Consider the following 25,683-nt stretch of genomic DNA (forward strand, 5'->3'; position numbering starts at 1 on the left):
GCAAGGCAAATGTATGTATATAGCACATACATGAGGCCGTCTCAAAATACATTTAATCATTAAAAGGAGTAAAAATGACTTTTGAAAAGTGAAAACAAATTAAATGTAAACATATATAATTCATTTAATTGTGTTGTTGGTGAGAAACTTCTCTGAGAGTCGAAATGTGTGAGGAAAAAGAGTGAGCGTCAACTTAAGACTTAAAACGAAGTTGCATGTCCCTGTTGAATATGGTGAACGAACCTGGCAACCCAATGTTGCAGCTAAACTCGCGATATTTCCACCCGATAACGGCATTAGCTCTTGGGTATTGTAGTCCAAAATACTGGTAAACGTTGCCCTAGTTTCTGCAAGACCTTGAAAAGCACAAATAATGTTCTACACGGAACCAAGCGGCGGCCCTGCGCAGAGTTTCGTTGCAGGCGTCGTCCGTCTATAAATAAGCAGCACACTCTGGCGCAGCTTGACACTTGTCTTTTACAATCATCTTCAGAGACGTCAACAACGTGGAAAGACGTGCAGACACCTCGCTGCGTACTGCAATTTACAAGCTTATTATAAGCGACTGACCTGACCAGCCTCCAGCGAGCAAACAAGAAATGTGTGCGACAATCTGGGCAGACTGGTGACTGAGAGAGCACATCGAAGATTTGTAAACACGGAGCCCGTTTATACACAAGTGCAGGTAACAAAAAAACCCTCAGCATTTATCAATAAACAGATTGATCTGCAATAAATAACGATGCACAGGCCTTTTTATTCATTGTAGTTTAACTATGATTCGTAGTTTTATTTGTTTGAGGTGTGGTGACTAAGTTAACTGCCTGCATTAGTTTGATGATTGGTTAATTTTAACAGTATATATGACTTGTCTTAGAAAATACAGCAGAGCTTCAGTAATTCAATACCCTGTTTACAAGCCAGGCTGTTGATGGGCGTGCGTTTAATCACGTACTCACGTTATGGGGAAGACACAGAGACAGTGCGACGCTGTTGTTTAGTTAAATATAGTATCTTTTTAATTGCAATACATCATTCCACGTATACTGTCCTCTGCAGAGGTTTTCCTGAATGACTGACTGAGTCTCTGACAGCCTTGGTAATCTTTGAAGGGCACACATGGCCCACCGTGTGCACGACCACCAGAGCCGTCTGCCAGTGGCCCAGGCCACAGTGCTGGCTCTGCCACCCTCCAGCCAAGCAAAGGTTTGTATTATTTCTCTTTTGACTCATTTACATGTTTACTACTAGTACTAGTACTGCTGATTAACTTGCACTTGTTTTGACACATTAGAACAGTTGGGATATGAATAGCAAGTTATGTTTGATCTTATATTGAATAATTTTGGTTAAACATTGTCATTGACCTGGTGATCACCACTGTCCTCCTATGGATAAAATCCTCTTCTGTCAGCTATTTGTTATCCCATAAAATATACACTAAGGTTAAAAAAAGTACATAAATTCATTTTACAAAGACAGCATTTGTGAAATAGGTCAGTTATTCTTTATGATGATCAACTCTAAAACAAACGTGTAAACATGTTGTCTGACTCTCAGGTTCTCCTCAGTGCTATGGGAGTTGTTGTTGTCATGTATACAGAGCCTTCCTGGAACATGCATAGTTTAGAGGACATGCCTCTATCGTACATTGCTCTAAATAGCACGGAGGTGCCAGCTAATCTAAAGCTGCCTTCAGTGTACAAACTATTACGTAGCACTGAATTAGCTGAATCATGGCAGATGGTTTATTCTAGTCTGTATAAAAGACATATTTATAAAAGATTTTATAAAACAGAAGCCAAGCAACTTTTAACGTATGATTAATCCACCAAATAATAGCAGATTTTCATAAAAGTGTTCATTTTACATCAAACAGTAGCCTGTATGTAGGTAAGTTTTTTGATTATATAGTGAGGTGTTTTGTTTATATATAACAAGTTTTATCATGAATTAAAATGAATGGAATCTGAAACCTCACCTAGTCCAAGTTGTGGAACAAGACTGTTTGTTATTAATGCCAAATGCTCTACTTCTCAGTTGGTGAGGTTGTTTATTGGGTTCAACTGTTCCTTTCACTCAAATGAATGCTCATAAGCGCGTGCACACACACATAAACAAACAGCTATGCTTCAGTGAAGTGCGGTCTGGTGTTATCTCTTGTGATTTTGTCATAACAGTTGAGTCACTCTGCTTCTAATCCACGTGCACTTTTTGCTGCTCTGTTGTAAAAACTTATCCGAGGGATAGCCATGGGAGCATTTGTGCTGATAAGCATGTGAGGTTTGTAGGATCAAATGTCCACATGAACAGAGATAAATGATTAAACAGATCCATCAGCGGTAATTTTCTTTCCTTACTTTAAAAAGTAACCACTGTAAGGTCACAAAGATATCTTTAGCTATCTTGAGGGTCAGTGTTTGGGTTTGGTTCAGTTTGTATCATTGTAACATGACAAAATGTCACAACAAATAACGCATTGTGAACATGTTGGTGTGTCGAAATAGGACTTGAGGCCCAGATGGACCGCACTGGACTCCCTGCTGTGTGGTGCGTTTGCTGGCGCTGTTGCTAAAACAGTCATTGCACCACTCGATCGGACCAAGATAATTTTCCAAGGTAAGAATAACTCTCCACAAAAATCTTACTTTCCAAATATAGAATTTGCAGACAGAAAACAAGCTGTAAGCGACTTAAATTCTCTATGTGTATTACACTCAATAGTAAATGCATCTACTGTTTTTCTGTTTGTACCAGAGTTTCACTGACTGTAACTGTTCTTAACTAGCTACTAATCCTCTTAGTAGATGTTTAGCCTACACGGGAGAGTGTGATGTTTAACCCTGACGTTCACTGTGTCTCTTGTTGTTCCACAGTGTCCTCAAACAGATTCTCAGCTAAGGTGAGTCCACGTTTCTATCTTATCAGCAAATAAGCCATTGATATATTCTCGGGTTTACCCAATTTAACATGTAAACAATTAATCAATTAGTCATTGCCACAGAAATATTTGAGTGTTGAGTCATTTAGCAAATACTAAACTTTTGATGGTTACAGGTCTCATGTATGAGTATTTTCCTGCTTTTCTTCACTTTAAACCATTCTGCATTGATTATTTTTGATAGAGTAAACAAGAAAAACGTATGAAATAAATAATTGGAATACATCGCTTGAATTGAGACTTTTGTTGTTATTTTTTACTTTTTTTATATATTAAACAATTTTTTAAAAATCACATTCAGTCTTATAAACTTCATATGCGATTGTACACTTAATTATGTAATAGAAATATGTTGAACAAGTTAAGATAATTATATTATTAGATGTAGAAAATGTGAAGGGCATCTACTTCTGCTCCTAACTCAACATACACCATCTACAGGAGGCCTTCAGGCTCATCTACTGTACATACATGAAGGATGGGCTGCTCAGTCTTTGGAGGGGGAACTCTGCCACTATGGTGAGGGTCATGCCCTATGCTGCCATCCAGTTCTGCTCTCATGACGAGTACAAAAAACTACTGGGCAGCTACTACGGCTTCCAGGGAAAGTGAGTATAGAATTAGTCTCTCATTAGTAATGATTTTTTTGTATTTTTTTAAATGAAACAATGGATAAGGATAGTGGATAAGTTTTCTTACTGATACTTACTGCAGTGTTGTTTGTTTCAGATCTCTGCCTCCTTTCCCTCGTTTCCTGGCTGGCTCACTGGCCGGCACCACTGCTGCTATGCTTACCTACCCTTTGGACATGGTGCGAGCCCGGATGGCAGTCACAGCCAGAGAAATGTAGGTATCCGTCCAATGTTATATTCCTATAACACCCAATTCTGTGTACCAAAGGACCCCTTTCTGTCTTTGGGTCCAACTTCGTGTATGTTAGTCCCATTTGTCTTGCCATTCCAATAAAATACACCACTGTAGTGCATAGTAGTTACTAAATGGTAGTAGGTTTGATAAATAATGTCTTGCCTGATGCTGCTTCGTCCAACAGGTATAGCAACATCATGCACGTCTTTGTGCGGATCTCCCAAGAGGAAGGTGTGAAGACCCTTTACAGAGGCTTCACCCCTACCATACTGGGTGTCATCCCATACGCAGGGATCACATTCTTCACATACGAGACCCTCAAAAAACTACACACAGGTACTGACAATTACTACTTGAGTTTTTTATTTTCATGTCTGCATACAGTGGAGTTTTTTTTAGCTATTCAGCTGTCATTCAGATGTTCAACTTTTCATTTTTTGTCTCACTTTAGAAAAGACAAAACGACCCCAACCGTACCCCTATGAGCGCTTGGCCTTTGGTGCCTGTGCAGGCCTGATTGGACAGTCTGCTTCCTACCCTTTGGACGTGGTTCGTCGGCGCATGCAGACAGCTGGCGTAACCGGCTCGTCCTACGGTACAATTCTGGGGACCATGCGTGTGATCGTAACACAGGAGGGAGTTGTACATGGACTATACAAAGGCCTGAGTATGAACTGGCTTAAAGGGCCCATTGCTGTGGGGATTAGCTTCACCACGTTTGACATCACGCACAACCTCCTGCTCAAAGTACATCAGATGGGCTACTTCACCTTCTGAATCCGAAGAGAGAAACGGAGGAGGCGACAAAAGAAAGCACAGATGAGACTGGCATGAGGGAGGTGGTCATGTCTGTCATATGGCAAAAATTAGCCTCTGCACTTAATCACAGTACAGGACCGTCCTGCTGCACAATCCTGTTCCCTTCAGACAGGATGTGAGGGTGAGAGTGTATAAGTAGACAGAGGGACAAGAGATCTGATATGCATACTGAAACAGAGCATTTCAAACTTGGTTAAATGCACAGTTAGGATTCGCTGTCAGGTGAATTGGGAGACAAACATTTCTTTAAAATTGTTCACAGTATCATAACTTTTTTAAAATAATGGTACCATCAGGGTAACTTATGTGATTAAAAGTGGAGACGTGTGGATAAAGACTGGTTTGTTTATGTCGGATGGATGTGAAGGGCTTTGTTTGTGTTGTGTTAATAAGATAACGCTTGCACTTTATCACTTACAATGTTCTTTCAGCTCAATCCTGTATCGACAGACAGAACTTTGTTTATAATGAGTTTCATTGTGTTATTATTTTTATTTTAATCACTTTGCTTTCAATTTGATTTCAAATAGCCCGATCATGCAGGGATATATCATTTGTACCTGTTTGTAACAAAAGGGTGATTATGCAATATGCTTTTAATTTTCAGTTTTATGATGGTGCCAATGTTGATGTTGAACTGAACTTGATGGAAGGAATGATTGATTGTAGGAGGGTGATCATGTCAGCAGGACTGCACAGTTTCACTGTCCATCCAGCACTAAGGTGTGATGTTATAGTATTATGTCTAATAAGAAGAGGCAAATCAAATATATGAGAAATAAATTCATATCTATCTATCTATATATATATATATATTTATATATATATATATATTGCAGATTTTAGTTTATGTGGATATTGTTAATATCTTATCTTTTTTCTTTTATCTTTATCTTTTTTTTTTACTGTGCTCACATTGATGTCCAGATTCTTTGCTTTTACTTGATTGTGATGCATTGTTTATCTATGAAGTTAAAATGCAGAAACGCCAAAGTCGTTAATTCAGTCACAAGTTTCATTTGAAATAAGGAGAAATCCAACTTTCACTGCTAATGTACATTTCAAAGTTACAATACTACCAAGGATGTAAAATTACAGTTGCTTCAATCAAAACTGACCATATAATAAAGTGTCCTCGCACAACACTGAGCAATGAATCCTTTTGTCCACTTGAGGGGGCCATGTGATAAGCAAAGGTAATCAACCCACCAGGAACATTAGAATTGAATTGAAATTTGAATTGACATTGTTGTGTAGTCACAATATGTTTTTACTTGTCACACAAAAATGTTCAACCTTCAATGGTTCAACTACTGACATTTTTCATTTTGCTGAAATGAAATTTGCGATTTTTAATTGCAGTACTACAACATCACAAAGACGAGTTGTTTCTGTGTTTTGTGCCTATCCCTTAAAAAAATCTTTAGTTGGACTAATAGAAATAAATGATGATATAAAATATGGAACATATGGTAATGTAAAATTACAACATACAGTATATATCAATTAGATGTATTTCTGACCCACATGTATGAGTGAACACCCATCCATTCACTGCCAGTAGGTGGCAGCAGTGAGCAGTCTTGTGTATCCTGGACCATTATGAAGGTTAGTTAGGCTCTGATCACCTCATGGCCTGAACTTGACCTGCACTCTGCTCACAGATGCACTTTTACTGTTATTTTACTCTTTTGTGTTTTCTTTAAAGCATTCATGAAATCATTTCTGTTGCTTTCTTGATAGTGTGATTGCTGTTTTTTTTGTGTCCATTTTACAAAACACAAATTTTGTAAAACAAAATCAGTAAATTCATATTGCAAAACACTACAAGTGCTAATTATACACTAAAACATAGTATAACTAATTTCATTCATTTGTATTATTTGTAATGTTTTTTTTAAAAAATATATATAGTAAATGTTATGATGACATAATAAGATAAAAAAAAAAGAGAAAGAAAGAGAAAAAGGTATAATAATGACAATTTTCAAGAAATTTGAAATCATGACCCTGTTATAAATTATAGTTTTTTAATTTAATGTATTTATATGAACTTAATTGCAAAGTTATTGATAAAAAAATGTGGGGAACCCAAGGAAGGTTACACCCAGAAATCAGTAGCTATTATAGATGAACATTTATTGAAATCTTTAATAAAACAGTATACTCACTTAATAGCATTTCAGATTCTATCAAGTAGATTAAACATGATAAGCACACACACATCAAACAGCCTGAATCCTAAAATGAAAATTGATTCATATTAGACGAAGCATTGCTGTACAATACTATTTTTTTTTAAAGTTTAAAATATTTTTTTTATTTTTTAGTGTTACTCTGAGAATGATTCGGGTATATAAAAACAAATAAGATGTTTAAGTAATGGTGCTCATCCTGTTTTGCTGCACTGGTTTGTGCGCATGAGCTGTGACTAAATCTGAAGAGTAGGTGAGTGTGTGCCCAGCCTGTCGCAGCGGTGATAACATCATTCACCACCTGAAACCGCTTCTCTTTCTTTACCAGTGGCTGCTTGTCGCCTTCTGAACTTCACATCCTAGCAGCTGGATGGAGGGATCCCGTCTTCCTTCCATCTGTCCACTCTCCATCCCTTCATCTCTCATCCTCCTTGCCTTTGACCTTGACTGTGAATTATGGGATATCCTGCCACCCTACAGTGTGCAACCACCCAGCCTGGTATTGCAACAATCGAAACAATACCACTGGGTGGATAACATGGTCGGAGGGCGGGTGCCTAGGAGAAGGAGGAGGAGGAGGGGGTGAAAAGATGCTTCTTGAAGGCGCCGTTGCCATAGGTAACCTGGATCTGTGCCAAGAGAGGGGAGTGAACCATTTGCATGTATTCAAATCTTGCATGAATAATTCACTTTGAAGCCCCTGCTGGAGCACTGGCAGACAATAGCTGTCACAAATGCACGGTATATGAGCGAAAATGCACACAAATGCACCCTTCCCGCGCACACAAACCCACCCTGATCCTGTGTGAGAAAGGTGAGGAGGTTATAGTGGGAGGCACGCAAGAATAAAGCCTTTCTCAGACGTGAATCAGATTCGGCTGCATTGAGACAGTGGCTACGGCTGTAATATCATTTTGCATATTGTATTGCAGAGCACTTCAAAATGTCCTGTTCTGGTTGGAAGAGGCCCTCTTTACCCAAAACACAATAGATGCTGCATAACCAGGCATGCAGGCTGTTTGACTTTGAGCTTATACAGTGGATGTCACAGCGTCGGAGGCTTAGGAGGGAATGTATGGTAAACATACACATATACACACATGTTCACACCCCTGTGGTGCCCCTGCAAAGCCATGCTGGCTGGGATCCACGCAGTTGCCGTCACTTCGAAAGCCGGCTCATTTCTCTAGCACCTGGCTCCGTGGCAGCTTTCATAAATTCAGCAGCATTAAAACACCTTGAGAGACATTTTATCTAACATAAACGGGCCTGTAAATGTTTCCTAGTAAATTTCCCTTAAAAAAAGCCAAGAAACGAGTGAAAAAATATTTTAAAAATCACACTGCCACGGCTATAAAACTCTGTCAAGAACTGCTATAGTCCTCTAAATGCATGCATGCTAATATTTATAAGTGCTATAGGGATGTCATCCTCTCCCACCGCCACCCTCCGAGCTCCCTCTCCCCATCGCACAGTCTTGTTAATTTTATAAGATCCAGCATATTGCCACTTATCGGCTGGCAGCGTTGTAAAAGCTCTGGGGTCAGTGCATTACTGAGCTGCTGGGCTCCACTCTTCCATTAGAGGGAGTGTTCAGGCTGCGTTGGCCTTCACTCAATCAAATACAGGCTCCAAACGGCTGCTCCAAGTGCAGATGAGGGGGCACAAAAGCAAACATTTTCACACACACACACACACACACACACATACAAATGGAGTCTCCCTCAGTCTCTGGTTGTGAAGGTATATACGCATAAATCCAAAACACATAAATCTGTGCACCTACACACACACACACACAGTGAGTATATATATATATATATATCTATATATGCTTGTTACCTCTCCTCACTGTTTCTAGCCCAGAGGGGGTAGCACATTCATTTGCATGGAGTGTTTGCATTTAAAGAGAGTACATGTATAGGCGTATCTGCTTGTACTGCGGCTGACATTTTCACCACTTGGCATTTGAACAGATTCAACACTAAATGAGTTGTAGCTTCCCCCGAATCTCCACATCAGGTGAAACAGATGAGAGGTGCAGACTAGCAGCGAGCAGAAATAAGAATCAGGGAGTGAGGCTGATTTAATAGAGAGGCCAAAATAGAAATTTGAATAAAATCGGTGTTTATTGGAACATGCGGTAGGAAATTGTTTTTCACAATCAGTCAGGAAATGAGGTCAATTTCACACCACTGCCTGTCAAGGTAGTGTCAAGGTCATAGGAAGTTTAAGATGAGTGTTAATTGCAGCAGAAAGAGCTACAGGGTGCATTACTCTCTCATAACATATTTGATGATATATGCATCTGACTTAATTTCCCTCCTTTTGTTGTCTGAAATGCTGCTGAGGGGGAAGTGTTTATTCATGTTGAATTAAACATGTTTCATAAATCTTAAGAATTAAAGAGAAATTTTCATTTCTCCAATCATATTTTGTGAGTGTGTCGTATGTTTCCACTCTTCCACCGTGTATCTTAACATATTTGCACACACAGCAAGTATAAAGAAAGGGGCACCCTACCCCTGGTTTCAGTGAGTGTGTGCCCATTTATAAACATGTATGTATTTCTTCTGCAAGAGGAAAAGCTGTGGGGTGGGTGTGTGGGTGGGTGGGTGGATGGACGAAGGAGAAGGCTCTGACAGACTTTGCATGAGAATGGCCGGGGTCCTGTGAACCTTCTGCTCCCTGTGTCCACATTCAATGGCATCGCTGCAGTTAGCATGACAAACTAGGCTCCAAGTTCTCGGACTTTTTAATGCACGCTGCACCCCCCACATAACCAAACCAACCCGTCAACCCCACCCATCCCAGTCCTGACTCCACCATAACCCCCTTTTTGGCAACCTCTCTTTTACCCTCAACTTGCTCCTCTCTGTGCACTGTGGGCTGAGCCTACAGATTTTATTGGATGTCTGGGGAGCAACCAAGTTCAGGGGAGCCAGGGAGACGACCCCCTGTACACACACACACACACACACACACACACACACACACACACACACACATACATACATACAGAGAGAGATAATGAGCATGTAATACTGGTCCAAATTAAAACAGAACTGATTTTTAATTTCATTATTTTACTTTACAATTTAGCAAAAACAATACAAGCTTACAATAAAACTTACAATACAATTTTTTTTAAAACATTTTGTCAGGATCTCAGAAGCTTCACTCTAAAACCACATCAACGTAATTTTTAAGTCAGCCTTTCATTACACGTGAGTGTGAGAACAGTCACTGGGGTCTGAAATTAGAACGCTTACATAAGAATTTCATTTTGTATGTGTGCATGCTGGGGTGGCACATTAGTGGGCTGCAGATGAACTCTTTGAACTTGTAATCCATGGATGCTAATGCAGTCATTTTACATGTACAGTATATACTGTACCTTTTGCAATGTAAAAACACTAGAAAAAACACTCTCCTCACATGTTTTATCATACGTGCTCAATCGAGGGTTGCACAGATGTTCCATGTTTTGTCTTCCTTGTTACTATTGCTGGCTTGCAACAGTGATCAAGCGTTTAAGCTTGTCACCTTAAATGCCTACAGTGTAAAATAAACAGAGACATTAACACTGAATTGTATTATGTAAATGGATGCTTTGTGTTATGTTGTTAATCAGAACTATATATTCTTGCTGTGTTCGTGTAAATGGTCTCAGTATATAAAAACACACATCATCAGTCCTAAGGGCCTTGAATACACTTGACACTGGACAATTAAGATACTTTTAATGAGCCAAATTGAGAAAATTAAACCATACTGTATTTGGGATTTATTGTGTAAAACAAAAAGGCATACACTTTCATTTTTAGTATTAATATCCCATGATGCAATAACATCTAACAGCTGTGGAATTAAAATAAAATAGCTCGATTTGTGAAAGAAAAAATAACTCACAAAACAAAATCATAAAAATATATTACTTGTTATTGTGACTAATGTAAGTGCAGTTTGAGTGTTTTTTTGTTGTTTTTTTCCCCCTCATCATAATAAATAACAACATTTGTTTATTATGGTAAAAAGATTTGGTGTGCTCGGCTGATTTGTTTCTTCATCTCTTCCTGTATTATTAATTAGATCTCTCATCCTCTGTGCATCTGTCTGCGCTGTCTGCCTCGTGAGCAAATTTAGCCACTCAGAGATTGTGCGTAAAAAAATAATGCTCCAAAAAAGAAAAAAATCAACCCTGAAGGCCCACATTTAGTGCAGTTAAAAAGTGGGAATAAAAATATGCATGTGTTAAAATCAAATGATTTTGACTTTGCTCTCCTAAAATAAATAATTTGATCATTTTGAATGACATATAACATTGTTTATTCCAGCCAATTTATTCCAACACATTTAAAAACAATTTAAAACAAAGAAAGAATGAATGACATGATATTATTTCCGTTGCTTTCTTGCTTCACCAAAACTCTTCATTCATAGTTTATATGCAGTAAAAAAAAAATACAGTAAAAACACTCCTCCTTATAAATTCTCTTATTTGTTTTTACTGCTAATGAGCTTTGTGCAGTTCTGTCCTGCTGTTAAAGGCCTTTGTGTTGCTAACGGCCAAGGATGTTAGACACTCTTCATCGACAAACAAACAGCTGACCAATTAAGAGACAATTAGATGACCCCTGAGGGTTTGTTTAGGTCAACAATGGGCTACATTTACAGCTCTGGGAGCTATAAATGTAGTCCATTGTAAAAGTATATTGCATTTTTATGCTGTATTTCTTCAAAATGAAATACAAAATGATAACAATTATTATAACAGAGTCAATATTTAAATAAAGTCAAATATTTTAGAAGGACATACTGTAATGTAAAGAATATATAGAGATAAGCAGTGAAGCAAAAAGAGAAACAATTGATGCAATCTTTCAACAAAAACTACATTTTTTCCCCCGTTCATCTTCACATTTACCATCAGGACTGAGTGGGTCTTGCTGTCAGAGTTGTATACTGTATACAGACTGTATGTGACATGATCCGTAACTCTATCTATAGGTGTTATAGTATCATTCCCACCATTAAAGAGGTTTTCCACCTTCCCAATGACCTCCGCCTCGCCTCACAGGACACAGAAAACGACCTGATGGCAATGCCTTTCACTGTACAGAGGGTACGCCGAAATGTGTGTGTGTGTGTATGTGTGTGTGTGAACAAGAAGCAAGGGTGTGACTGCTGAATGTGTGTGTCTGTGAGTGGGTTTAGTGCATGCGGGTGTGTGTCCCTGTGTGTGGAGGGCAGGTCACTCCGCGTACAGACTCCAGTGTTTTTAGAAAGCATCCAGCCCGTAGTGCTCGGCCTTCTCCCCGGTGAGAGTGGGGGAATCTAGCATGGCCAGTAAGCATGTATACCAGGCCATCTCACGGCTGGCTGGACGCTCCCTGGGTGGCCCACCGTGGTCAATACTGCACTGGTGACTGGACACACAGAATGGGATAATCTCCTACTTTCTTTCAGGGCCATGGTGCACACACGCAAACACACACACACACAGATCTCCTTTTATGCTGGCCTGGCCATGGAGGCTTGCCTGGCCCTAATTTCAGGTCAGGACGAGTCAGGGGGAGGCCGAGGGCTGGGGAGCCCAGAGCGAGGGGACAGTGTTGGGGGAGAGCGAGGGGCCAGAGGGGAGCAGGGGAGCCCATTTCAGTCAGAGCAGTGGAGCACACTGAGGGCAGTGGGGCATCGCCTCTACTGGCTGTTGGGGGAAAACAAAAGGAGGTGTGATCCCCACAAAACATGGGAGCAGTGTGTGTATGTGTGTGTATGTGTGTGGTTATGAATGTGTATCATTGTTCAGAGTTTCCTTCAGCTCCAGCAACTCGCTTCAACACCCCTGCTGCTCACACACAAAGACACCTAATTGACACCACAGATTTAGGCCACTAGGTTTAACTGTTCCCCTTCCAACCCTTCAGCCACTGCTGAAATAATCAGAGTAATCGCAGTGAACAGGCTTCTATAGATTCTCATACCACATCTTACATGGTACCGATATCAATAATCAATACTGCATTTATACTGTTCTTTAAAGGATGAGGGTGTCGATATTCTATATTTTTGTTAGTGTCACTAATTTCCTAAAACACCTGGGCACTGTAGTTTTTAGCAAATGTCACTCAAACAAGAGTAAAATGTGAGTTTGTTGGAGGCTACTTTCAACCGCAAATTTGGAGCGGTTGTGAGTATTTATGGCACTAGGACAGTGTATGTGGGACGGACTTAAAATAAACTACAGTGCCCATGTTCCTCGTAATAAAGGAACATATCACTCAGTGCAGCAGTGTAGCTCATTGATGTGTTTTCAGTAGTTTTTGGACAACAATTGAGCTCTCGCACAGAGGAATAAGGCTTTGGATACACATACAATACTTGTTAGTAGGATCGTTTCATTGTTGCTTTGGGTCTTTTCATGGGATTTGTGGACAGTAAGAATGACATACAGTATCATCAGCCTTATCCTTTAACTGAAAGGTCCAACTTTAATCCCAGCCAGCATAATTGACATTTATAGAAACAAGACTTAAACAAAAGAGGACAAAAAAAAAACAACCAAGACATTTTTTCATTTCACAAATTGTTCAGTTTTATTGATAATATACTGTATATCACATCAGGGCAAAACTTTTGGCATTTGACAATCTCATTCACTGTTTTATGATAAGTTAATTCATTACATTATGAAAAATAATGTATAAATATGTATGTGTACATAATGTCCCACAGAAAAGAGGAAAGTAATTCAACAGCGACAAACTCTTGTCAAATGGTTTTCCAGTCAAATACTTGAATGTAAATTACTGAGTGAAAAGAAGGACCCCTTGGGGTCTCATCCAATCTGCGACCGAAAATTGGTCTCAAATATAGTAATTCATATCTAATGAAACTAATTTTGAAAAATATTGCTCCATTTTACACTTCAGACAGCTCTTAAATTGATTCAACCTCCAAACTTACCTTTTAGAAGCGGCTCCAACTTACCTGTCCACATCCACAAAGACCGCAGACCAGACAAGTGATAATCAGACTCTAATGATGTGTGTCTAACTGGCTATTCTTGCACATATCGAGGTGGCATTTTCCCATATGCGGCCAAGGCTAAACATGTGCAGAGACACTGGCTACAGACAGTGTGTTCGCTTTGTTGTGTGCGGTCCGACGGTGGAAGCTTGATCGCTACTTTTCAGCTCCATGGTGGCATTCCTGACTGCATCTGTGAACATAGAGGCAGATAAAAAACAGTGATTAGTGAAAAGAAAACCCTTTAATTTGTGGAATGAGTTCAGTAATATTCTTCAAATTTTGGGTGTCCTTAAATTAAATGAAACATTATTATTTATTATTATGCAGGGATTTATTTTGGGATTTAAAAGCTGGCCTAGACAGGTGTAGCTGCTGAGGAGAGCTAAAACATCTAAGATGAGGAAGCACTATCTGTGCTTAAATCACACGGACATGCACTCTCAGCGTACAGCTACCAGGGATGACGCTGTTTGTGTCATCACCTCCCCAGACACACCAAACTGTTGTTGTTTACTACAGGGGGGGAGGCTGGGCACATGTGCATCTATGTGTGTGTGTATGTGTGTGTGTGTGTGTGCATTTATTTGTGCGTCTATCAGCTGTCTGTATCAATGGTGTGCACGACCCCTGAGCTATAGCAGACAGTCATGGGTCAAAGGTCAAGGTAGAGCCTGTCTGGGCTTCCTGGCTGACCCTAACGCTTGCAGTACAAACCCACACACACACACACATAAACTGGGGGGATGGGTTGCCCCCTACCAGACTAATATCACCTTTGGGATTAGGATCCAGACAGAAATACATTGACCCCAAACACACATGCACGCACACACACACACACACACACATTCAGTGTCTCAGACACTGGATCTGCTTGGTCATAAAACAGGACTCGGTTGCGCCGCATGACGCAGAGAGGAGCAGCAGAGATGCTGAGTCTGAGAAGACCATCTAATTATCTTTCAGCACTGAGTTAAAGAGGAGAGCAGAGGAGACTGGAGAGGTTCAAGCGTCACCATGGTGAACAGAGAAAGGAGCTAACGCAGTGCTGACTAGCTACATCATGAATAAAGGAGATCTGGCAGCAATGATGGCTAAAATATAAAAAAAATATGAACGATATGAAAATTCACAAATCATATTACGGCCAATTTAAAATGTTCAAAAAAGTGCTAAAATGGGCACTATTTGTCGCTAAAGCTGTGTCATATATCAACCATTTCAGGTCTGTAATAGCGTTTAATCCAAGCACTGATGTAGCTGCAGACAGTGAAAGCACAGAGCACCGATCTGGATAAAACAACATCAGCATGCCAGACGCTTGTAAAAATCACAAATCAAAGAGATGCGGGACTGCTGAATCTCAGCACAGAATGAAGCAGAAAAAAAGGTCAAATTCAGAGGAGCTGACGGGCTTCACTGCCAGGCCATCGGGAAAACTCCCCAAATAAGCCAGAGTGTTAAGCCTGCTAATCCCCTGTATTATTGCAACATCTGTGAGGTCTAGAGAGGCTCTGCCGGTGATTAGCAAGACAGATGTAAACAATATCCTGGCTGAAAAGGAGGAAGAGGTGGTGGAGAGGAGAGGAGAGGAGAGGAGAGGAGAGGAGAGGAGAGGAGAGGAGAGGAGAGCTTGGTTGATCTAGGTAACACGGTGCTGGAAGGATAAGAAAAGTAGAGATAGAGAGAATGTGGAGAATATAAAGCAGGTAAGGTGGGAGTGAGTGTGTCAAGGGATTTAGGGGGAAAAAATAAGAAAAAGAAGCAGGAGAGGAGAGGAAGTGATAGTGATTTTGTAAGAAATTAGAAACGTTCAGAAACGCAAGAAAGGAGATGAGATTAGGGGGAAAAAAAGCAGCTCTTATGGAGACAAAGCTCGAGGATGTCTGGTCAAAATAAGTCAGGGATTGATAGAATACAGTAGATGGGGGAGGTGGAGGGAGACAGAAGGTGACAGCATGAGGGGAGCAAGAGCAGCAGATTGGGAGATGGCAGACCCGGGGCCAGGCGTGCCCCGACCGGCTGACGAGACACCAGGGAGACGTGGCTAATTTATGCAGAGTTAGGGCTGAGGGGCTGAAGAGTGGAGGGTGTCTGGGACCCCCTCAATAGCCCTGAGAAGCTATGGGTGCTAGCAGTGTGAGAGCAAGAGGGGCATGGGGGAAGGGGGATAGGGGGAGTCTGTTTTTTTGGAGAGACAACAAGGCGAGGGGGGGGGAGGAGGCTGCTCTCCCTGCTAAATTCAGGCGAGGCTGTCCGTCTGACGTCCCATTAAGGTTTGGGGACAGGGCATGGGGAACCAGGCGATAAAGGGGAGAGGGAAAGGGAGCGGGAGGATAGGAGGAGGAGAAGTGAGGGAGAGGCCATGCTTAACCCCCTCTCTGCTAGAGATGCTCTTTACCCCCCCACTCTAGTCTTCTTCTCCAGTCTGGCTACCTATTAGAGCCACAGGGCCGTCTGTCTGCTTCTCTGCATACTAATTCCACATTACCACAGCCTTGAACGTGAGCAAAGAACAGAGTCTGACTAAATCAGAGACAAGTAGCCTGGCTGATGGGTTGGTTGTATGAGAGGCTAAAAGAGTGCTTTAGCAGACAAGCAGTAGGCAGACTGAAGTGTGTTGTAGACCGATATTGGCCTTTGGTGAATTCAGGCATTGTAACTGACTGCAGCTCTGTAAAAATGTTGAAATGCACGTTTCATTCAATTTTAATGAATTAAACTAATCTAGTTAATTGTTTTTTTATAGGTTGTAAACAAAATCATCATTTAAGGTTGTACTGAGATTGGTCACCTTGCCTTGTGAAGCTACTAACCTACTGTAGAAGACTTTCATTGGTCTGTGTATCAATGACGCATGTAAAGTCAAAATATAAACTAAAACAACGTGTCAAATCTAGTTTTATTTTATTTTTAAAGAAATATATTTTGTAAGGAAAACTTTATATTTTTTGATGTTTTTGGAGCAAATTTTAAAAAATTGAAGATGAATAATGGTACAAAAATGGGCTATCTGCTCATGAATATGAAAGTCAGTATTCTGTAACAGCCTTCAAAATCTTGTATCCAAGTGTGTCAATATGAGGAGACAAACTGTATGTTCGGTGTATGTGAATCCTGGCTGATGGCCAACTGAATCTGTGTGTGTCTGTGTGTGTGTGTGTGTGTGTGTGTGTGTGTGTGTGAGCGTGTGAGTGTGTTGCCCAGCGACAAGCAGAATGGACAGCAAGGCAGGGTGATGGTTGAGTCTGATGATGCAGGCAGACAGTTTAATGACAGTCCTCACCCCTGAACATACAAGCCAGTGAGCGCCCGGCACGTTTGCAGATGTACACACACCATAGGTCATGTGCACATATGTGTGATATATGGTGTGGCGTTTTCTGAAAAAGACACCGGGGCCGGGCGAAAATGGAAGAGAAAGAAATCGCTCTGTGTGTGACCCTCGAAAAAATAACTGAAGTGGCTCGAAATGCCTAACAGGCGTCAATTTATTCTGTTGAAATTATTTTTGAGCTTTTATTTTAGCACATTTGCACCTTTTCTGCCAGTATTTTTAAGCAAGATTGAGACAGAAGAAAATAAACACTGTAAAGATAGTAAACCTATTAACTTTTGAATAAATCATCAGTATCGTCATGGTTGCTAGTGATGTTCGCAAAGGAACAGTGTAAATGTTAAAGGCTATTCACTCAACAGAAGCCAGACTCTTTGTGCCTTTTTTCAAAGTGTTGCCTGACCATGGCCTTGCGTCTTATTCAGCAGGACTTGCCCAGGTCTGGAGTTTAGTTTGGTTCCCAAACAAAGACATAGAGCCACCTCATTAAAAAAACATGTCATTGGATCAAGCTTGGGCTGAATTGTGTGATTTTCCCTCCTACCATAAGTGACCGTGACTGAGCGTTGGGCTGAATGAGAGGCCGGATAGAGGCCTACCAATGGAGCGCCACGCTACATCTCTATGGGAACCACCCCCTCACAGAGGGGGGCACATTTAAAGCTTTGTTGGTCTGTTAACACAGCTTTTTAAAACGCCTCTTTATGGACTCAGCTAAGCAAACTGCAGCCCCTGGTTTTCTTGCGCCAGAGGGAGAAAGTAAAAAAAAAAAGAAAGGAGACAGTGAAGGGCAACAGAATAAGAGGTGAAAAAAGGTTGAAGTGGTTGTTTTTTTGTTTTCACAGGATATATGAAAACTTTAAAGTGATAACAGCAGGCAACTAAAAAGTTCTATTGAAAGATTATTGTTTATTTTGTTTTATGTGATGTGAAATGAATACGGATGAAAAATATTTCCAGTGTAACCTAAATCAGATTTTAATATTTCAATTCCACCCCCAACTCCCTGCAAAAATCATTCCCTTAGTAAAATAAAGATACGCAGAGGACGGTACATCTGCTCCCGCTGCGTCTAATCACCTGAGAACTGAACTTTGCAGTATAGTTGGATGCAGCAGAACCAGGTCGTTGACAAACTGTACCGTCTCACCGTGTCCTTTGATATAGTCAGCACACACGTTTACCCAGAGGACTACAGACATCCTGCTGCTGCTGAAACAATAGGTTTGTGTGGGCATGTGTGTGTGTGTGTGTGTGTGTGTGTGTGTGTGTGTGTGTGTGTGAGTGTGTGACAAACACATCCTGCCTGGGAAACCTGGGCTGCAAACTTAGTCAGTCTCACAGGGCGCTCAGGATGACAGTGAAATGAATAGCAATGAACTTGCTGAGAATCAAGTTCAGAACATTAGAGATGAGCCACAGCTGAGGAGCACAGCCATACACAAAGGAACAGTGTGTGTGTGTGTGTGTGTGTGCGCGCATAATTGTGTCAACCTGCTCAGCAATATCTCAATATGAGCAGAGCACCGGGCTCCAGAGAAGAGCACCCACTAAGATGAAAATGCACACACACCTCCTCTTCTCGCTCTCTCTCTCGCTCCCCTCCCCTTCCCATCTCGCCGTGCGCATGCAGCAAGGACCCCATCCTCGCTATTCTAGTGCTGTCTGCTGCGCGCCTGATGAAAAAGTCAAACGACATAGGGGGTGCACATGCCTAAAGGCAAGAAAACGCACATTTGCAAATCACAGCCCCAATATAAACATAGGGTTTAATAGGGGTTTCTCAGGCGCGTTGGCAGGGGTCCACCTCGCCGTTCGCATCAGTAGCTGTGTTGCACGTTTCCAGCCTGCTAGTCTGCTACAGGAGAAATGTGACTGAACAGCCTCCACCACCCAGCAGAGATGATGGGCTACGGGGCTGAGAATGCATCTGAATACATTTACATAAAGATTGTGCTACGTTGACAGAGGCTGGGCCACTGCTGAGCATGCACCGTGCCCGTCATTGTCCCCAAAAATCAGAGTAATGATTGAAATGTGGTTCGGAGGGAGGAGGAATAAAACGGGGAACGGTCACTTTATTTTGCGAAGAAACAGGGGAGCTGTGTGTGGGTTTTTTTTAAAAGTCTGCTGGGAGCTCAGTGTTCCCTGTCCTTCTCTATGTTAATAATATCAGCAGTGTATAGAGGAATCAGAAACACATGCAGGGGAATATACAGAGGATAGCAGCATAATTTAGCACTATGAGAGCAAAATAAATGCAATTTATACAAATGTTTTTTTTTCAACCCATGAGACTGAGACTTAGGCTGGTGGGAGATTAGATCAAGAATACAATTCTGACAATTTAGATGAACCGGAGAAGTGTTGCTAAATCACTTTGCCTTAACTGAGATGCTAAATTAAACACAACTGTGGACAGATACGCAAACACTCATGAGAGAAACACAAAATCTCCGACAGGCAAATCTGATCTACATATAATAAATATCTTCATCACAATGTAATCATAAAGTAATAGCATCTCAGTGAAAGGTTGTTTTGTTAGAAATGATGTTATAGCTGAGGTAGATAGTGCAAAAGAATGCAATATCTTAAACAAAATTTATCTGTAAAAAAAATCTTTGACCAACTTGTTTCTTTTATAAAATAGAAAACTTGTGTTAAAGAATGTTCCCGGTTGAGTTTGTTGGCTTCCTTCTGGGGAAAAAAACCCTGCAAGGATACTTGGTAGAAGAGTGACTTCAAACTACCGAAGATATGAAACCTTATTTCTTAACACACAGCCCAGATATTTCAGCTCCAGATTTTATTAGGAGATAAACTGACCAGATTTTACTGTAACAAATTCAGAGGATAGGATTCCAGTAACCTTTTAATCAAATAGATGGGATGTAAAGGTGAGCATGGCCTAGGGTACGGAGCGGCTTTCGGAGAAAGCACTTTAATTTGGAAAATAAAAACAGGTAGGCAACAGAAGGAGTGCAAAGGAGCCCTGTGATAAACCTCTTGCAGATATAGTCAGCTAGCCAAACCATACTGTCAGATCAGTGCCCGAGGAGAGGCAGAGGGGGAGAGAGAGGCGGCGAGAAGGGGAAGAGAGCAAAACACAGGTGAAAAGGGTCAGCAGGGAGGAAGGCTAAACCCCAGAAGCAAGCAAAAGATTGTGTGTGCAGTGCATTTATATTTCAGCATGGGTGTGTGCATGTGTGTGTGTGTGTGTGTGTGTGTGTGTGTGTGTGCATATGTGTGTCAACCCCAGCTGGGCAGACATTTACTTGACATGCTGATAGGGATTTAAGCAGTGGGTGGGTGGTGTGTCTGACCAAGGTGAGTGAATGAGCAGAGAAGGAGAGCTGGTGGGGATCGGAGGATGATAGGAGGTGGAGGTGGAGGAGGAAGGGAAGGGGGGGGGGCGGTGGCGGCGAACCAGAGGCGCTCACAAAACTACCGTTACTAAGCTTGATTTCAGCGCGAGTTGAGACGATTAGGAGAATGTAGAGCAGAAATGAGGAGGAAAACAGGAGGTAAGGGAGGTGGGTTTTGTAGGAGAACCCTCCAGGCTATGGAAGGGAAGGGGGACTAGTCTATTGAGGTGATGAGGGAAAGCGGGTCTTTCTTTCAGACAGCCTAATGAAGCATAAGTCCCCGATGAAGAATGGAAGCAGGATACCGCAGGGTGGGTTAGCTGTGTGTCTCCACTTCTCTCCTTCCTTCCTCCCTTGTCCTCTCTCCCTCCATCCTCTATTTCCTCTCCTCTCCTCATGTGCTGCAGTCCCTCCTCTTAAAGGGCTTACACTGTTTATTTCAAAGTGGCATAACGCGCTGCAAGCTCACACGCTCGCCTCTCAGATGATTTGATGAAATGGCAATGATACAGTGACCAACTGCATTTCACCAATAAAGAGGATTGCTATTGATGGATGGTTTCATCAAGAAAATGTGGCATACGGCTATTGCAACATTTTGAAATTAGCAAATGGCCCAGACTTGGATGCAGAACACTGAATATTTTTAACAGAAATTTAATCTGAATTTTAAAATGTGATGATTAGAAAAAATCCATCCGCATGGCTAAAGCCGAAGCGTTCGAAACAGGTAGATGTGATGAGCTACATATTTCTGATTGCGGGGTGCACATAAGATGAACCCTGTGCCGACATGTTAAATTACAGGAGGCAGCAGACTGAGACAGACAAGGGGGGCTGTCAAAGTGTCTGACTGGGTTTGACTGTGTTTGGCTGGGGGTTGTTTGACCAGGGGGCTGACTGGGCTGCAGGACTGATTTCTGGCTCGATTTGGCTCGGGGCCGGCTGGAGACTGGCCAGAGGTTGACGGAGGGGGTTGGGTTCCCTTGCTTCTCAGCTCAAGTCGTCCCTGGAGCGAAGCAATAAGAAGCAGCTTATAAAATAAGCAAACACAGAGGCAGCTTACAGACAGTCAGCCAGCCGGGGATGAACGGCAGACGAACCGCACACACACACACACACACACACGCACACCCCACACCCCTGACCTTGACCCTTGAGGTCCTTCCTAACCTGTTTCTGAATGGAAGTCAGTGCAGCTGGGGTGTCTGGCCATGAACTAACCACAACCCCCTCCACTGAGCAGACCCCTCATCGCCTCATCATTTAGCCTGTTCCCACGCTTGATGACTGGGATGCTGTCTCTGCATCTGAATGGTGCAATTTAATATTTATGTGGCTGACTTTAAGGTTTGGCTGCCACAAGCCTGCCTGTCTGTCTGTCTCTAAGGGCAACAGCAAAACAGTATTTGTATGAATTACCTGCTAAACATGAATCAGAACTCCTCATTTTTAATTCGAGGAGCTGTCCTTTTCTTTCAGTTTTTCTGTCTGCACCGTATTATCCTTCTCTGCTTTACGTTACTCTCAGTGGCTCCCTCATATAAACCATTCAGCCTGAGCACATACATATACTATATAATGTATGTGTAAGGATGTGTGTGTGTGTGTGCAGTCATACACGTCATTCAGGGGGTTCAAACCCCTCCACCTTCACATTTTCATTACGGCCAAATCTCAGGCCTGTGCTACACCAGCGTGGCCTTTTCCTGGCGAGCAGGCAGTTTAATCACACATACAGCACTACTCCATTTTCATTTCCTTTTCATACAGCCTCCATTCCACTCCGGCTTCATAATTCTCCCCTCAGAGCTGTCTAGCCCGTCTGAGTGTTTGCAGCCTGTTGAAATGACATAATCAGTGACTTGGATAAATGCCTGACTGTTTTTCCCTGAGTCTATAATCAGACTTGGGGCTCAGTGTTGCAGCTCTGAGGAAGCAGCAGCAGCAACACTTGACTCAGGAATTACTTCCTAAGGAGGGTAGTTTCACACAAGGAATTTGCCTGAGTATCAATGAAATGAATTAAGTTTGGTCTGCCAAGTGCATCTCGACGGATAAAACGGCTGTTGTTACTGAAAAAAGAAAAAAAAGCTTTCATTTTCTTAAAAGAAATACAATTTATTATGTAAATGACAGGCGGTGAATCTGTTTAACAAATTGATACCTTAATCATTATTTCTGGAAAGTTTTTAAACACAGAATTTCACATTACTTAATTTAGAGGAAATAATGACTGTTATTCCATTTTTTTAAATGCTCTATGGATATAAAAAGGGGTAATATGTGGAGAAATATGTTCCTACGGCAATAAATATTTCTGACCATTTGAGCACAATAATATCTATTATTATTATTATTACTACTAATACTAATACTATTACTATTATTCATGCATAGGGAACTAGAATGCTACATTTTGACATCATCTTTTTCAATACCTGAAAATGGCACATCAAAAATGACCAATTTACCCAGTTGGAGTGTATTTAAAAGGTATGAAAGCACTCGTTCATATTTCATTTGGTTTGAGAGAGAACCGATCACTTATTTGTTTGGTCACAAGAAAGAAAGAAAGAAAGAAAGAAAGAAAGAAAGACAGAAAGAAAGAAAGAAAGAAAGACAGAAAGAAAGAAAGAAAGAAAGAAAGACGTGGAATGGGCCGCGATGAATTGAGCGATGGCTGTAAATGCTTTCAGCAACTATTACTTCAGTGGGTGGAACACATTCAATCAATACCTAAGCAAATAAATAGCAGTGGGCAGTCTGAATGAGAAAAGCTGTACTGAACTGGATGACAATCACACACACACACACAAATGAACAGTCCGCATTGAAACAGTCACACAAAAATTTGAAAAAAAAAAAAAAGGTTTATATAATTTAATAAAACTGCCTAACACTCAGGGTTGGGGCCATGTCTAAATTGTGATATTTTACTAGCATAATGAAATTTATGATAAGTGTTGGGAGATCTTACATGTCTGTCTGATCAAATTTGATGTTTTTAACCCTGAAACAAAATATATTTACAATTTTTACATTAATATTCATAATTTAGACAGAGTTATACACATTTAAAAAGACTTAAATGTCCGTCATTTATATAATTAAGAAAATGATTTGTGAAAATCATTCAGAGCATAGGATGCATGTGGAGTCCTATATGTAGGCTTGCTGTTGAAGGTCTTTGGCTTTAAAGCTTATGAGAATGGAAGGAGCGGGTACTGCCATTCTGCTCACCTCCTATGAAGTGTCTCAAACACACACATGCACATACACACCACTATATTCATGCACATGCAGTATGTCCACCTAAAGCAAGGTCTACTGTGCCATCCTGCCTGTTCTCTTTGTGTTGAATTATGCATAATTGCAGCAGTGTAGTAACACACATGGCTATCGCCGTCATTAGCATGAAAGCTTTCTGCAGGAGATGGTGTTGGGGAGCGTGTCCTTTTTCTTTTTTTCTTTTCTCCTGTGAATGGACACATTCAAACCCGCGTGATGTGGATTAGCATGCAAGTGTGTGTGTCTGTGTGCGTGTTTGTACGGTATGTGTGCATGAGTGCCTATGTAACAGTTATAGAGGCTGACTAGCATACGTGGTCTGGTGTTAAGCTCATCTGGTGCTTCATTAAACATATGGTCTTCCTTGTTTTTTTGTTGAATATGCAAATGAAGAATAAAAGAACCCCACCCCGTTTATCCCCCAAGATCCAGACAAACTACTCTTTCTTCTTATAAAGACTTAACACCCACATCTCGGGGCTTGTCCTCCATCCCTCTCCCTCCACCAAGAAAACCCCACCCTCCTGTGCTGCCCACACACACAAATCCACATTTATGAGTATATGACAGCTTTAAACATTTTCGAACTGCGCGACTGATTTTATTTTCTCACTTTAATTCTCCATTTTCTATTTCTTGACCTGCTTTTCTCATTGAAACTTAAAGCAAACCCTCATTCCCACAAGATTTATTGACCTGGAAAAAACAGCTAAATATAAACACACATATAAATTGATAAATAAAATGAATTCAATCTGACTCGTCCGGATTGACACGCCAGTCACACAGCAAAAAAAATTATCTGAGCTTTGTGCTTGTCTGTCTTCTTGACTGCCACCCCCCCCTTCGCCCCCCCACAAAAGGATACAGTAGCTTGCAGCCCCTCCAGGCTAACTACAGCTAGCGTGGGCTCTTAACACTATCCTGCTCAGCTCCACCTCAGCCTCATCAGTGTCACCATAGGCTGATTAGACAGAGAGGCTTGATTAAAACCTCCCGAGTCTGATAGAGAGCACGATAACAGGAGTGAACCAGCCTTTTTAAGATGGGTAAATGACAGCACACACACCCACTTTCTTTACCAGTTACCACACACAACCTAAGAAGAAGATAATTTAGTGCCCTAATCCTTGAACAGTTTTCAAGGACAAAATATAGCCTGTAATTTGCTGCACCATAAGCAACTATTTAGAAATGCTGAATAAAACATGTTAGCGGCGATGTTTGCGTGGCAGTGCACATCACTGGTCTGAGATTTGGTAGAATCTGCATTTTGATTTTATGCTTTGAAAGGATGGTTAGAGATTTTACTGTCAAAACTACTTCATGCTCTCTTCTACCTTTTTCTTCCACACAAATATACAACAACTGTCCAACCACATCCACAAACACATAATGACAACAAAAGAAAAATCAAATTTTTCAAGAAAAAAAACAAAAATTTGCAATTTAAATTTTGGAAAGTAAGTTTCAGAGTACGGCTCAGACTGTGTAAACAAGCAAAAAAAAAAGATCAATGTGGCTCTTTGTCATTGGTACTTCCCAAGAGAGAGTGAGACCATGTATGTATGTGAGTGTGTGTCTTCCTTCAGTCCTTGTTGTGTTCAAGGCTAGACTACTACAGACCGACAACAGATACCATACAGTGGGTCTTCAGAGTGGATGATAGCCTATTTCCAGGGCACAGACAATTCACCAAAACGCTCACTCCAAAAATTAGCACTGACAGGTGAAAACGGCCACGACTGCCACGGGAGTTCACAATGAAACGGACAATTGCACCAACACACACACGACTAAAGACCACAGGCACACACTCACGCACACAAA

The 25,683-nt window shown here is 41.2% G+C and overlaps 1 protein-coding gene and 1 long non-coding RNA gene across 2 annotated transcripts in view; one reads left to right on the top strand and one right to left on the bottom strand.

Annotated features, from left to right (window-relative positions):
• The first annotated feature begins 350 nt into the window (after window positions 1-350).
• On the top strand, window positions 351-5,772 carry LOC122989247 (mitochondrial coenzyme A transporter SLC25A42-like). The gene is made up of 8 exons (XM_044362003.1): window positions 351-685; window positions 1,060-1,206; window positions 2,508-2,619; window positions 2,877-2,902; window positions 3,383-3,549; window positions 3,671-3,787; window positions 3,993-4,144; window positions 4,260-5,772. Exons 2-8 carry the CDS (start codon window positions 1,120-1,122, stop codon window positions 4,583-4,585), a joined length of 987 nt encoding a protein of 328 aa, XP_044217938.1. The 5' UTR covers window positions 351-685; window positions 1,060-1,119; the 3' UTR covers window positions 4,586-5,772.
• A 7,622-nt stretch (window positions 5,773-13,394) lies between these two features.
• Window positions 13,395-25,683, bottom strand: part of LOC122988351 — a 38,668-nt gene continuing 26,379 nt past the window's right edge. The window contains exon 4 of the long non-coding RNA XR_006404776.1: window positions 13,395-14,047. This is a non-coding gene — a long non-coding RNA (uncharacterized LOC122988351). The remainder of the gene's footprint in view (window positions 14,048-25,683) is intronic.

Source organism: Thunnus albacares, chromosome 9 (genome assembly GCF_914725855.1).
Source record: "Thunnus albacares chromosome 9, fThuAlb1.1, whole genome shotgun sequence".
Classification (NCBI taxonomy): domain Eukaryota; kingdom Metazoa; phylum Chordata; class Actinopteri; order Scombriformes; family Scombridae; genus Thunnus; species Thunnus albacares.

Excerpts from the sequence above, each read along its gene's own strand:
- LOC122989247 (XM_044362003.1), top strand. The coding sequence starts at position 1,120 with ATGGCCCACCGTGTGCACGACCACCAGAGCCGTCTGCCAGTGGCCCAG. Across the intron at positions 2,620-2,876 it reads GACCAAGATAATTTTCCAAG|TGTCCTCAAACAGATTCTCA; the intron begins GTAAGAATAACT and ends GTTGTTCCACAG. Across the intron at positions 3,788-3,992 it reads GCAGTCACAGCCAGAGAAAT|GTATAGCAACATCATGCACG; the intron begins GTAGGTATCCGT and ends TTCGTCCAACAG.